This window comes from Artemia franciscana, chromosome 19, assembly GCF_032884065.1.
Source record: "Artemia franciscana chromosome 19, ASM3288406v1, whole genome shotgun sequence".
Taxonomy (NCBI): Eukaryota; Metazoa; Arthropoda; class Branchiopoda; order Anostraca; family Artemiidae; genus Artemia; species Artemia franciscana.
The window spans coordinates 31,086,274-31,101,838 of NC_088881.1; the positions used below are offsets into that span (position 1 = coordinate 31,086,274).

Sequence of the window (15,565 nt, forward strand, 5' to 3'; positions counted from 1 at the left end):
ACGCTGGAGAAGGAAGAAAGCAATTTAAAATACGAAGCGCCTTATTTTGTTGTCTTTGGAGTGGAATAAAATGGGATAGGAAAATATTCAAGCAGATAAGTGGACAGTAATTAATTAGTTAATTAATTAATTTATTAGTTAATTAATTAATTAGCTAATTAATTAATTAGTAATTAATTAATAAATTAAATCTTCTAGTAATTAAGTAATTAATTAAAGCTTCTAGAGGCAAAACGAATTTCATAAGGTGCATAATACCTATATTCCTTCCAAGTATCCAAGTTTCCAAGTAAATTGTGCTTAACTTTGAACAATAACGAATGAAAAGTAACTGCCAGTCCAATAGGAAGAATAAAGAATAAAGGAAGAATAAAGAATACAAACTCTTTGTATAGGACTTGGTTGGAAGAAACGCTGGAGAAGGAAGAAAGCAATTTAAAATACGAAGCGCCTTATTTTGTTGTCTTTGGAGTGGAATAAAATGGGATATGAAAATATTCAAGCAGATAAGTGGACAGTAATTAATTAGTTAATTAATTAATTTATTAGTTAATTAATTAATTAGCTAATTAATTAATTAGTAATTAATTAATAAATTAAATCTTCTAGTAATTAAGTAATTAATTAAAGCTTCTAGAGGCAAAACGAATTTCATAAGGTGCATAATACCTATATTCCTTCCAAGTATCAGTCTTAGAGAATATCGGGCTTCCAACTTAAATTGGAATCAACTAGTGTACCTTTCTAAAAATAAAATATCAACACGTGATATCTCTGTACTTGACACTGTAGACTTAATCAGCTTAAGACCTGGAAGGGTTCGGGATGCACGTGAATATGCTGTAAATTTTCTGAAATATTCTGACCTTTCTATCTGTTTTCAATGTCTAATAAATAAACTTGTCCCCTTTTGAACGTTTATTTGCTCGTCATAGAAAGGCAGTGTGGTCTTGGAAAAAATACCAAATTTAAGGTCTTACGTCGGAATTAAGTTTTTTTTTCTTAGGCTCACTGTATAAAATTGACTATATATATTTATTTATAACCCACTTACATAAAAATATAAATAGTGGAGTAAACACAAGCGAAAATCAACAATAACATTACACACAAAAAAACAACAATAAATCACCAAAACAATTAAACAACAATAACATTAAATAAATGATTTTAATTAAAAAAAAAAACGAATTAAGCCACGATGAGGCGATAATCGCCGATATGCTGTTTCTAAAATCTTTTTGTGTAAACCAGTCAGCTTTTCAGTAATATTCGGGAGGCGAAACTTATTTATTAATTTTCTATTCTTATTCCAAAGAGGAAGATATTTACAAAAACGGAAATAGGCCACCCGAATATCCCTAAAATCCTTAATCCTAAGTATAGGATCATTTACAGAAGGTAGGACTCATTTGATTATAAATTAGAAATTCTAGTGCCTTCAGATTAGAAATTCGCCTTTTTTGTGTCCCTTGCGCTTCTGTAGCCCTTGTTTGCTTTGGATAATAGGCTCAGAATCCAATTTTAATATGAGTGATCCATGTGCCTCCGGGGGCAAGAAAGTCTCTTCATCCCCTGGGACAAACTCTCGAATATGCAAATAGAACATTTGAAACTGGACCTTTATAGATACTTTTCAGTTTTGAGGTTGGGTTTTTGTTCCCTGTTGAAATCAGTATCGTTGAAAGAGGTCGGTTTATATATGACTGAAGAGCCTAAGCCCCAACTCCCCAAAATAATTTACATAACTTAACATGAAATTTCTTAAGTCGAACTGGCCAGACATGACAATAAACAACAAAGAAAGATAAAACTCCACAAAAAAAAAAAACTTCAAACGAGACTGCACCGCAGTCTCGTTTGAGGGTTTTTTTTTGTGGAGTTTTATCTCTCTTTGTTGTTTATAACTTAACATTTTGGAGGTTTTTGAAATTGTAGTTTTTTTTATTTATACTTTAGCGTTAGTCTCTCCTTGTCCCCAGTCGCTAATCCGCCATTGTTTGATTACGTGAATCGTAAAAGAAGTTTAAATTAGGCGATTAATAACAGATTGGGTATACTAGGTATACCCATTTCGGTACCAGTTTTGGCCCGTGAATGGTTTACTGTTTAATTTAATTCATTTAAAGATACAAAAACATTAACCTCCAACGGGGAACAGAGCTCATAAAACTGGGTAAACACACAGTATGACATATAAAAAAAATAATACATCTCGTAATAATAATTGCAAAAATGGTAAAAAACGAAAAAAGCGAAGAAATGAAGAAATGCTGGGAAGGAGGGGTATGGGAGGTCATCCCAGCACGGGGACGCAAAAATAAACGGAAACACAGAAAAACATATTTTAAAATTCCATCATCAGTAAACAGTCTTTAGTAACAGTCAAAAATTTACTATGAGTCAGAGAGGCAACTGTTCCCCCAAACACCATTGATCCTCCCCCAGCTAAAATTAAATGTCTTCCAAAATCTTGTCAAAACTAAAATGGGCCTACATAATTCGAGCATACACAAAAACAGATCAGTTTTCTTCAGTCAATCTTTACCTTTTTGTTACTGTAGGTTAATTTTTTGATTTTTCACTTTATCATTTTCACTTGACTTGGGAAAATCAGCTCCAAATTCGCCCATAACCTCCTCTAATATGCTAACCTATATGTTTTTTTTTGTTATTAGTTTCAGCGAACGCCACTATTTTCTGATCTGAGGGACCTAGATGCATAAAAATTTGGAATTTTGATTATACCTCCTCCCCCCTTCACAAGAAGGGAGGGGGTCTAAAGATGAGTGCGATACAAAAAAAAATTTACATACGGTTCTTCAGTATTTGACTTTTCCTAAAAAGAGTGCGTTCATCCCCCTCCAATATATTGTTAACCTATATGTTTCTGTTATTATTTATTTTCAGCGGACTCAAAAAAGTGGTGACGCCACTATTTGCTGGTCTGATGGAAGTTGATGCATCAAAAATGTGGAATTTTGATAAATTTTTCGAAGAAGTATCTTCAATTTTAGCGCGGACAAGGACTTTTATATTTTATGTCAACAAATTACAAACACTTACCGTTTATCTGCATCCCCTCGACAGGTAAGGATTTTGTTTGTAGAAGAAGAGAATATTGTCTCCTGATATTCGGCTACTGTCCAGCGGCAGTTTTAGGGGAGGAACAGAGGGGGCACTTGCCACAAGTGCACAAATTTTATGGGTGCAAAAGTTTAAATAAGTAATTTAATAGTTTTAATCATTTGTAATTTTTAAGATTATATTTTTATTAAAATAAAATAGAGGGCTCAGTATGTTACTGAAGACAGGGTATTTGAATTACTTTGTTTGCCCATAGGTATCCATAGTAGATGGGGGAAGGAGGCTGATTAGGTATTTAAGCCCTTTGCTTCATGGGCGTACGTAGCTTCTTGTATAGGGGGGGGGGGGGGAGCAGCCGTACTTACCCTTTCCAAAACATTTCGGATATCCATTGATTAGAAAACATTATCAAACTTGATAAACACTTCAAGCTGCTTCTTTTACTTGATATAACACGAGGTAGTCAAGTGTACACGGTTGTCGCAATGGTTAGTTCCTAAATTGTTAAAATTGTCCAATTTTGCGTGCTAAGCAAAACACAAATTTGCGCGTGTTGCGGTACGATATCGATATCGGACCAATATTTGGACATTTCTGTTTATTTCCAGTTGTAATCTGAAATCTGTAATAGTGTAAATACGAAGATCTAGGGAGGTAGCTGCAGCCCTGCCCTCCTCCCTCCGTGCGCCGATCTTTTAGTAGACGCAAATTTGGCTCATTTATGAACACTATTGTTTCTTGTTTGAAAATGGTGTTTGGGGCCAAGAACATATGAATCGAGTGTTTAAAGGAATGACTATGCATGGAAAAGATACATACAGGTAGAGTTTTAAAATAAAATGTTTAATATCAATATATTGAAAAAACATTTCTAACTTTATAGATATTTAATTTTTTTTTGCCAACTTACAATTGCATAGAACAAGTAGATTGCAGCAAATGTCTTGTCTTGCAGCAGGATTTTTTTTTTTTTTTTTTTTTTTTTTTTATACATAAAGAATGTTGGAATAAATGTGTATTTTACGATTAATAGGTTATTTAGGAAAATTATCGGGTTACTTATTAGGAATATAGGTTATTTTACGATTAGTTTGGTGATTAGTCTTACAAAATCACCTTGTGTATAGATTAAATGTGAAACCAGAGAAAAAATGCATTGGTTTTATTTGTTTTATCTTATTATTGTCAGGTGCTTCTCTGTTGTTCTTCAGAGGAGTTGCTCTTCAGATATAATTATTCTATGCAATAGCCTATATTGTTACGAAGGACGTATCCTGGATTTGTTCTTTTTTTCGGGGGGGGGGGATACTAAAAACGCAAAAAAATATTTTAGGTATTTTTGTTACGCTTTTACGAGTTAGTTGACTTTTTTGGGGGGGGGTGTCCAGCCCCATAGCCCCCCAAAGCTTGGGTACGGCCTTGATTGCTATAGAAGTGTAGGGGCAAAAAAAGTTTTCACTCTCAGAATATAGGGACGGTGGTCACTTAGAGAGAATATAGGCAGATGATTAGCAACTCAGCAACATAGGATGGAGTTTTTCGACGTCTTGTTTGAACACCAGGCAAAATATTTGCGTTATTGTTCTCCTTTTTCTTCCTGATGTTCTTCCTTTTTCTTCTTCTAGCTTCCTTCATCCTTTAAAGATTTTCTTCTTTCTTTACGCCCTTAATTTATATGGAATTTAATCTAATTATGCTTTGCAAGTTAAATAATTATAATTCTTTAATTGACAAATTATATTGTGACAAAAATATTGGTGACAAAAATATGTTATAAAAATTGTGGTTTATGTCGTAATTGTAATTTTTTGATTTGATTGTTTTCTTTTTAATCTTCTTTGATTTAAGAATTTATTTTTTGGTATGTAATTTTGTTTTAAATTATTTCTTATCAGGCCGAGGACGCATTGTTTAATGGAAGTGAAATATTCATGTTCTTGTTCTCCTTTTCCTTCCTACTGTTCTTCCTTTTTCTTTTTCTAATCTCGTTTTTCTTCTCAAAGTTTTCTACTTTACTTAGGGCCTTAGTTTACATCAGGGTTTCTCCAACAATTTCGGGCCATGCCCACTTAGTCATTTCTAAAATCCCTATGCCCCCTCGGGGTATTTAAATTCTATTTCTCTAAAATTTTACGCCTATTTATTTGAAAAAAGCTTAAAAGGCCATTAATTTTGTATATCTTTTCGAGTCGTCTTCTAGGCATCTTTTTTACTAATGAAATTTATTGTCTGTATACAATACGTCTCGTACAATATATGACGTCATTGCAATACTATTAACAATACTATTATGTATCTTTTTGCTCTTTAAACGGATGTGACGTCGCTAACATCAAAATGTTTTTTTTTTTTAATTCAGGCTCTAATGTAAAGTAAGCCGAAGGTGAATGTCAGTAGTGAGAGAGTTCTAGTTTTAAGCGGGGCCCTATCCCTTCGAATCACGATCCGGACACTTTTTAGAAACTTCTTCAAGACGCAGGTGTCTGTTACGTCACAAGGAATGTTTTCAGGTGTCTGTTACATCGTAGAAAAGTGTTTTCTATACGAAGCATGTTTTAATTGCTTAATAGTTTCTTTTTAAAAGAAACCTTCAGGGACCCGCGAAATCAGGATTTCTTTGGTTTTTACGTCATAGGGTTTGCTTGCTACATAATTGGGTTTGATAGTTACCTAAGGGTGACGTAATCGTGCATGACCTGCTAAATTTGCTTCAGTATTGAAAAAAGAGTTCAGTGTGTCAGCATCAAGGATATTATTCTCTTAGTAATGGATGCTTTTGCACTATTGGATATTGAAAACGCTTACAATTGCAAAATGAAGCCTAGAGTGCCTAATGCTGCAGTGGAAATTTCAAGGGATTGCTGGTTAACCCTTTAATGGGACGAGATGCTTGCGCGATATTCATTAAGCAAATTCTAGTCAGAAGAACAGTCATGCTTTACAACAAAAGTAAATATAACGCATATATAAAGATTAAAAGACATATTAAATGTATTAGTGAAATATATTGAAGGCAACGATCCGAATCAATCTATAAAAATTCGTAAGTTTGTCATTAGTGAGATTCATAGTTTGTGTATTGTATGTGTTTGTGTATCGGTATTGTTTGTATCGGTATTGTGTATCGGTATGTGTATTGTGTATCGGTATGTGTTTGTGTATCGGTTTGTGTATCATAGTTTGTGTATCGGTAGTGAGACTGTCAGGATTGAAAATGAGCGGATTTGAGAGCCAAAAAATCATAAGGAGTCTAGTGACTTCGGAAAAAAGTATGATTCTAGATGACTGGGAAAATTGTTACTATGATAAATGTGATCAATGGGATAACACTTACCCTGGCATGATTGCAAAACACTCTAAACGGGATTTCAGTCTATTTTTAAGAGGCTGGTTTCGTCGTGGGTTTAAATTCCTTTGGGAGGAAGAACTTGGTCTAAGCTTCAATTGCTGGAATTATAATAGAGTGGTTTTTACGACATCGCTGTGAAGATACCGGCTACTATAATTATAAACCTACTGATTTTAATTCGGCTGTTACAGAAAGTGATTCTTCATATGAGACTTTAGTGTGTGACATTGCTTCAAATAAGCAAATTGAAGCCTGTGAATTTTACAATATGAATCGTAATAGTATTATTGATTTTACAGTGACATATAATAAAAATATAATTTTATTATATTGCAGAAAATATGACCCTGACTGAGCATGCCAAAATGAATACAAGTCAATTCTGACGAACTGCCGCCAATTATCGGTAACGATGTTTACCTATACGTAGAAGAAGAAAACTAAATCACACATAGTCTTGTACATACAAGTTTCGTTAAAAAACAAATTCACAGACATTTTATAAAGCTTTTCACTCTTAGGGCACTGAAATTTATATTCTTCAGGTTGGAAAAAGCATTTTCAACTAGAGAGTCGTTCAATCGGAGATAAAATTCAGCATAGAATTTCTCAATTTTAGTTTATTTTCCTTAATGCACACCAAGTTATTGATCAAGGAAAGTTGGGTGTGGCGAAATTGAATTTTGATAGGTTACATCTGGGGTAAGGTAGGGCATTCTCCTTCTTATAAGTTTTGCCTGGCTTCATTTACCTATATTTGCCCTCTTCAATTCATAGAAATGAACAATTTTAAAAGAATCACTCGCTATATAATAATAATAATAATAATAATACAAATTTATTTCTGACCCATTGGCATGATAATAAAGTGGATTAACGAAAACAAAATAAAAAGAAAACACATGTAAACAAAAACTTTCATATGACAATATTAAATATTAGAAACAGCCATACAAATCGAAACAATCACACGATGAAAAGGACCTAATCGTAGGCAAGCCTCTTCTTTTAGCTTAGCATCCAACGTAGGAGATCTGAAAGTTCACTAGTATTTTTTTTAAGAAGACAGATTTCTCCATCACTTGGCTAGTGCTGGGACTGTTTTTCAGGGAAAGGATAGAAAAAAGATAGAAAAGTGTTTGAACTTTCCCGCTTTTTTGTATTTCTGTTTTGTACTTTTTTTTTAAAACAAATTAGTGGTGAACTAGTGGCAAAATATTACGAAATAAAAAAAAACTTGTAAAGAAAAAAGAACAAAAATAATTCCAGCTAGTAACTTGTAAACTTATCGTAATAAATTCCTGGTAAACTTTTCGTAAAAAGTCCAAGACCAAACGGGTCATAGATGACTATTCTGTTTTTTTTTCTTCTTTATTTTTTTTATGCGTCATCTTTGGCTAGTGTGCTCTTAGAAACCATTAGCAAAATAGAAGTTAAGACATACGGTACCATGTGCCAGGCTACGGATTCCAGGTACACGGCACATGGTTTATAGTATATTCATATAATAGTTCAAACATAAAAATAGCAGAAATTACCATGAATGAATAAATGGAACGTAGCTTGGACAGAGATCAAAATGAATCAGAAAGTAAAATCATAGAGAAACAGAGAATCTGGGACTAAACAGTTTTTCGTTTTTTCTACTGGTCTGAAACTTCACACAGAAGAACCAATCTCTTTGAATTTAATTTATTGTTCTTTTCAACTGTATTAGAATTTCACACAAAGACAGAACTGATCAGGTCTGAAAGCACGTCTCAAACATAGACAAATACATTTAAATCATACTAGGAAATAGGAATATTTTCTTCAAACCTCCCTAAAGGCTAGAATAGCATTTGCACTTTACTGAAAGCTAAACTTGCTGCTTCAAAAAACCGCAAAAAGAAACGCTTTGAAGGTTGTAATTAGGGGATTATGTTCTCTCCTCCCCCTCGCGCTTGATCTGTTACTCTTTAACTTCTATCTATTTTTTTTTATTTGGATTTCGTTCTTATATTATTTTTATTATTTTCATTACCTTGATATTTTTTTTGTTTGCTTTGTTGTTTTTTTATTGCGATTGTTACTTACTTTATCATTTTTATTTTTACTTTTTTCCTATTTCTTGTTATTGCTCAATTTATTATATTGTTAGTAATATATTGCTTACTGCTTAGTATATTTATCTTTTGTAATACCAGGTATGAGGACTTGCAAAGATATACAATGGAACAAACTGAAGTTATACCCGCAAGTCAGCTGATGTTATTCAGAGAAAATCTCTATACAGAATTCGTTCGCTCAGATACACCGGTTTCAGAATACCCCGTGACTTCGAAACAAACCCCGATAATTTTGTATAACAAGGACAACAACAATGTTACATTTACCAGTGATAATGACATGCGTAAGTATCTTGTTCATGTGTTTCTTTTTATTTATTGAGGGAGGGAAATAATGTGTTTCATAAATCGAAATTTATATTTGAAAACACTAAACATTGACAATTGGTATTAACTCCCCCCTCCTCCAGGAGTGATCTAAGGAACCTTGAAAAATTGGAAATTTGCCATGTAAAAATACACTGGTTGGGAACATACTTTGCTATGTGGTGTTTATGTTTTATATTCTTTTTTCTTTTTTTTTAGCAAAATTCCCCCAGTTTCCACCATCTTTATCAGTTGAATCTGACGCAAGTACGGCAAAGGCTATGTGCAGCGTTGCTTATATAATAAAGAGGAAAGTTGTACAGTTTGCAGAGACGTCAATTCTTATGCATTATTCTGTGGATATGTTGACGTAAGTTGTTAGCCATTTTTTTCAAACCTATAAAAATATAAAAAATTACAGAATATTTATAAAAATATTAAGATTTATGGAAGATGTGGCAACTATGTTTTGCCATTTTTCAAACAAAAATTTGTTTGAATGTCTGTTTTGAATGTCTGTTTCAGGACGATGGTCTGTCTTGAGATTATTGGATTTTCTGCGAAACAAATATTGTGGAGCTCTAATGAAGTAACTGCTGAAGTTTGTCTTCCTGGCTGAAATAGAATTTTGTAAAATTAGTTTTTAATTTATATTTAATCAGAACCCATCTAAAACGGATGTATTTTATCAATTAAGCAAATATGTATGCAATTAAAAAAAGAAATAGGAAAAGGGACTTACATATCCATACATAATCCATAAAGGTAAAAAGGTAAAGAAAACGACAATGAACTTCACAATTCCTACCCTCGGTGCTGATATGCGTTTCATGGCCGTTCAGCCAGGAAGTGTAATGGGGTGCTAGGGGACAGTCATCCTGTGCTTTCGCACACCCTTCCAGTTTCTCTTCCGCAAATTTCTCCAGGTACCCATATAGAGGTGGATAGACTCTGGATGTGTTTATAGAGTCACGCCACTGACCCTGGTTCGAAACCAAATAGCCAGCGGCATCAGGACTTGAACTTCCTTCCTCAAGGACAAAGGATTTCAGCTCTAGCGTGCCAACCATTTGGCTAGGATGGTTCTCAACAAATATCCCATATAACCCATATATCCTTCAAATTGACGTAGTTTCCGCCTCCAGCAATTTGATTAAAAAATTAAAACACTGTCAAATTTAATAAAATTTCGCCCCTGTTACGTCTAAAGGTCGTATCTAAAGTTTTCATACCTCTGATGTAATTACCAAAAAATGGTTGCTAAGTTATTCTCAAAGGAAGAATTAGCAGAGAAATGTAGATGGAATCTTATTAGATATTATATATATAGATGTGTAATCTGATTGAATATGAATATGTAGAACAATGTAGATAAGGTATAAATATCGATGAGGTGGGACCCAAGTATAATTACATTTTGTGCCGATTTATTTTTCATCCTCCTCTTGATCTTCTTCAGCAAATGATTTTTGAAAATAATTCTTTTGAATAGCTAAGCTGTTCTCAAAGGAAAAATCAGTAGAGTTGATTAGATGAGTTCTGATTATAATATAGATGAGGTGATGTAGATAGAGCGTGTAGATGTAGTTAGAATAGTGTAGATGAAGTGTGTATGTAAATGAGATACTACTGAATTGTGATTACATTCTGTGCCGAGCTTTCCTTTAATCCTCATCTGACCCTCCTAAGTAAGCAATTTTTCACAATTATTTCAAAACTTCAAATTTCTGATATTTTCATTTCGCGGAACAGTGATGACTTGACAAATAATTTACTGTCGACTTTAATTGTCCAGAAAACGAGAATTTTTTTTTTATATGCTTTATGTTTGAGTTTTATCGCGTCTGTATTCCTGGGTTTTGAAATCCCTGAATGATATTTCCTTTGCTCCGAACAAAGATGGAAACCATTGAATTTTCTGTTTTCAGAATAGGCAATAAAACACCTCAAGAAGGCGAAAATTATAACGAAAAGCTTTATTGACTTTTCTACCTTTTTTACATTTTTCACCCTATTTGGTAAATATACTAAAATATTTAAAGGCTCTTTGATTCTCGTTTTTATAAGAGTTATGGCCATTTATCTATTTAATATCTATTTATTTTATTATTTATCTATTTTATTATCTAATTATTTTATTATCTATTTAATTTTATCTATTTATCTATTTTGGGTCATTTATCAGTGTTGATATAAAACCGATTTTATACCATAGTACCAAGTAATTATTCTATCGGTATGTAGTCATACTCGATTTTTCTTGCTAGTGGCATTTTCCAGATTTTCTCTTCTTGTGTATGTGATTTTGCTTCTATAGCTTGTTTATAAGTTGGGAATTTATTTCAGCATTGTGCTGTTTCCGCTTTTTCATGATAAGGATTTCCCGAAGTTATAAGTACCTGCCACTAGGCCTGTTAAGTAGTAGTAGTAGAATTGCATAGTAATAGTAAGTGCTGCAGTGAGTAGTAGTGGTATTAGAAATGTGTAGAAGTATAGTGCGGCAGTGAGTAGTAGCGGTAGTAGAATCGTATAGTCGTGGCAGATATCTTAACTCTTAGCTTCTTATTGAGTAAATAAACGTACAGCTTAAGGGGGCTGGGAGGGGGAATATACGGGACAGGTTCTTGTAAACCTCCAGTTAAGGTTTTGGAACATAACTATTACAATGGTACCGTTTTATGCTTCCAAGCTTTGGTTCAAGCAATGAGGGAAAATAGCTTCTTCCTCTTCTTTTTGTTTGATTAATTTGGGATAACCTCCATAGAATTCTGGGCCCTGTGACAGCTCGAATCGAGCGCCACGTCCATTGTTGCCTAGTAGAGATCCATCCACTGTGGCGCAACAGGGTGATTGAAAATGCAGCTGGTATATATTTTTTCGTGGATAAATATGTCCCTCTAGTGGACCCAAGGTGAAAGCTCTGTATAATCTCTGCAGGAAAGTCCTTCACTAACTTTGTAAGTTCCCTTCACAATCCTCTTTTGACTGAAGGTGTAAAACAATATCGTTTTTGACCGTACGCAACGAAGAAGAAGGCACTTTTTCTTTATTGTCTTTACTTCAAATGGTTATCTGGTGTCACTTTTTTATATGCAGCCTTAAAAAGAAACGTTTTTTATGTGTAGCAACAACCCGACATCTATGGGTATTGTTAGGTTAATTTTTAGGTTTCTACTTTAGAGACGTACGTTTCTCCAATAAAATCTCCACTTTATTTTTTGCGAGCAAAGAGCAGACCTGACAATATACCAGGAGGAAGGAGAATTTTAAGGGGGGAGGGGTTAGTTTAACCCTTATTTGTATAGACATTACAATGTGCTATTATTTTATTCTTTTTTTCATTACTTATTACTAATTTTCTTACTTATGTTATTTCTTATTTTGTTTATTTCTGTTATTTATTTCTGTTTTCCCATCAGCTGAGTTTGTAAGTGCCACTTACATATCCACTTTTTGCTAATGCTAAAATTTAAATAGTGCCAATTTAAGCCAATCAGAATTTTTCGTAGACTTTCTTAGCCAATCAAAAGAATTCATTTAAAAATGTCTGGTCAGCCCAAATTAGCGCTAGCTAAATGTCAGGATTAGTAAAATCTCATCTTGAACGGGCCTTAAGCGTCATGTGAATGGTTTATACGAATCAGATAACTTTAGCCATCTTTCTTCATACAATTAAACAGAGGATATTTTTTATACGATAAATAAATAAACATGTACAGAAATAACTAATACCCCATATTTAAAAAGACACAGAGTTATATGACTTGTATGGAAGGGTAAAATTTACAGCAAATTTTTATAAAGGGATGGCAAGGTGGTTTTGATGATCCAGGATTGGAGGCTATGACTGGTCACCTGGGATTCTTGGGTTCAACTCTAATGACGTATTAAAAACGTATGAAAAAAATAAATAATGAAATTAAATAGATGAGAAAAACGAGGGTAACGTCAGCCATTGAACAGAAAAATATGTCTGTACAGTAGTTGAATTTTATGGAACGGTAAAGTGTACAGAAAAATGATATGAAACGAACAGTAGGTGTATCTGCTGGTCCAGGGTTGGAAGCTTAAACTAGTCATCTGGAAATCTTCTGTTCAAGTTCCAGGTAAGTGACAATTCTTTCAAGTGATGTTTTTTATTTAATCTGTGTGCATATGAATATGGTGTGTAAGTACATTTCTTATTTAGACTTCATTGATTTGTTTAGAGCGGTAAAGTGTAAGAAAAAAAATACTGCGAAAGGATCCACTGGTGTGTCTGTTGGTTCATTGTTGGAAGCTTTAGTCACCGGGAATTCCTCGGTTCAATTCCCACGCTAGCAACAATTTTTTTTTTAGTGGTTTATACATTCTGTTGAAATTATTGTTAAGAACTCCATCCCTTCCCCACAAGAAAAATTCGACGGTCAATTTTGGTCTCATTGCGCCTAGTTAACTCCACATTTTTTTTCTTATCAAGAACTGTGATAAATCTCCAACTAAGGGCACTGTCAAAGCAAGGTGAGCACTGTCAGGAGCTGACGACAAGTTTAAAATCCCAATGCAAAATGCTCGACTCGTGGAATGAATCCCTCCACCTGATTTTGAAGAGTCTTGGAAAGGGAGAAGTTCTAACTGAAAAACTGAATCGTATGGTTGCTGATGCTATGACTTCACAGATGGAGGTGAGTGAATCTATCTGTTTCTATTCAAGTGATGCTTGGGTATTGGTATTGTTTTGATAATATTAAGTGGTAGAAATCTGTATCTCTCTCCAACCTTGACATATATCTGAATTGTAATTCTTAACCTTTTTATGAATTTTTGAATCGCAGATAAGTAAAATATTTTAAGTGTTAAAAACAAAACATGTAATCCAGTTATTTGAATTGTTTAGGTTGAAACTTGTAGAACTATATATTCCTCGAAAAGTTAGGAAAAATAGGGAATTCAATCTTGATTAACGATACCTTCAAATGGAGCTATGTTGTTCCTGATAATAGAGTGCACTAAACAAACAAACAAAAACAACATATATATATATATACTAGCTGTTGGGGTGGCGCTTCGCGCCACCCCAACACCTAGTTGGTGGGGCCCTTCGCTCCCCCCCAAGCCCCCCCGCGCGCGTAAGTCGTTACGCGCCATATTAGTTATGCGCCATTGTAGTTGTGTCCCTGTGTCCCACCTGTGAATATAGATAGATTTATATATGTGTTTCAAACTACACAAAAATTGTGAATAAACAACATTCTTGGCTTTCCCATTGTCTGTGCATATGCAAAGCCGTATGTACTAATAATGACGTCATATACAAACGCTCTTTTTACAAACAAACAAACATGCATCCACATAACTCGTTTTTATATAGATAGATACAATACAAATTAACTGCGTAAAACTTGCGAATAAACAACATTCTTCGCTGTCCAATTGTCGCTGCATATAAATACATTGTCAGGTTTACCGACCCTCGAACATGCAACGTACAATTGTCCATGGGAAAAACAATCAGGATTAAGATCTATACCACATTTTTCTAATGATTGACCTTGAGCTTTGTTAATGGTGATTGCAAATACTAATCGAATTGGGAATTGCAATCTTTTAAATTGAAAAAGCAGATCCGTTGAAATCATGGGAATGCGAGGAATAAGAACAGCCTCACCCTCATAAGGCCCTGTCAAGATTGTGGCCTCTATTAGGTTTTCCATTGTTTTTTTTTACGGCAAGTCGCGTGCCATTGCAAAGCTTTGGTGGGTTTTAGTTGTAGCACGTGTGGTGGAAACCCTGTGAATAATATCTCGAGGTAAAAACTGATCACCGACCATAACGATGGCCACTTCGTCGATAGTTGGAGCATTGTATCTACGCACATGTTAGCCAGGAGGCGTTTTGTCAGCGGAAATAACAATTTTATGCGTATAAGTAGGCATCAAATCGATGGCTGTTTTGAACAGACGCACTAAATTATTATTTTCGTGGAAAAGATGTTGTAATTGGGAAACGATTGTCCTTTCAATGTTGGGAGAAATTTCGCAACGTGCATTCAATTCAGAATTTCTATCACTGATGAAGTACAATTGTAAAAATTTATGATTCTCGCCTGAGAATGGTAGAAGAGACCCTGCTCTATGATAAAATTTGCCCTTTTACTTTGAAAGTAGACATAAATTGATCTGGATTTTCAATTTGGGCTCCAAACGACGTCATTTGGAAACATGAGTTGTATTTTCTGATTCATTTATATTCCTTATGTCCCGGTGTCCCGGTCGTCATTTATATCCCCCTGTTTTATATCCCGCTTATTTTTCAGTTTTTTCCTTTTTTTAGTTTTTTTTTACTTTTTTAGTTCTTTTAGTTTTTACGTTTTTTAGTTTTTTTTTAGTTTTTTAGATGAATTTTTTTTTAGTTTTTTACCTTTTTTTCTTTTTAGTTTTTATTGGTTTTTACCTTTTTTTAGCTTTTTATCTTTTTTATTTTTTTATTTTTATTTTTAATTTTATTAGTATTCTTTTTCTCTTCTATTTTTCATTTTTCCTTTTTTTTAGTTTTTTTTTAGTTTTTAGTTTTTTAAGTTTTTTCCTTTTTTTAGTTTCTTTAGTTTTTTTAGTTTTTCGGCTTTTTTATTTTTTTATTAGTTTTTAGTTTTTTTTGTAGGTTTTGCCTTTTTTTAGTTTTTTCAGTTTTTTTAGTTTTTTACCTTTTTTAGCCTAACCAGGATTTGAACCTGGGA

General features: G+C 33.6%; 1 protein-coding gene across 4 annotated transcripts in view; it reads left to right on the top strand.

Annotated features, from left to right (window-relative positions):
• The window catches only part of LOC136039555 (serine/threonine-protein kinase TBK1-like), a 70,997-nt gene that overhangs the window by 28,020 nt on the left and 27,412 nt on the right, over positions 1 to 15,565 (top strand). For all 4 annotated transcript variants that reach the window (XM_065723395.1, XM_065723392.1, XM_065723393.1 and 1 more), the window contains exons 7-10: positions 2,911 to 3,090; positions 8,623 to 8,828; positions 9,070 to 9,220; positions 13,310 to 13,514. In XM_065723395.1, the coding sequence (XP_065579467.1) occupies positions 2,911 to 3,090; positions 8,623 to 8,828; positions 9,070 to 9,220; positions 13,310 to 13,514 (742 nt within the window). The remainder of the gene's footprint in view (positions 1 to 2,910; positions 3,091 to 8,622; positions 8,829 to 9,069; positions 9,221 to 13,309; positions 13,515 to 15,565) is intronic.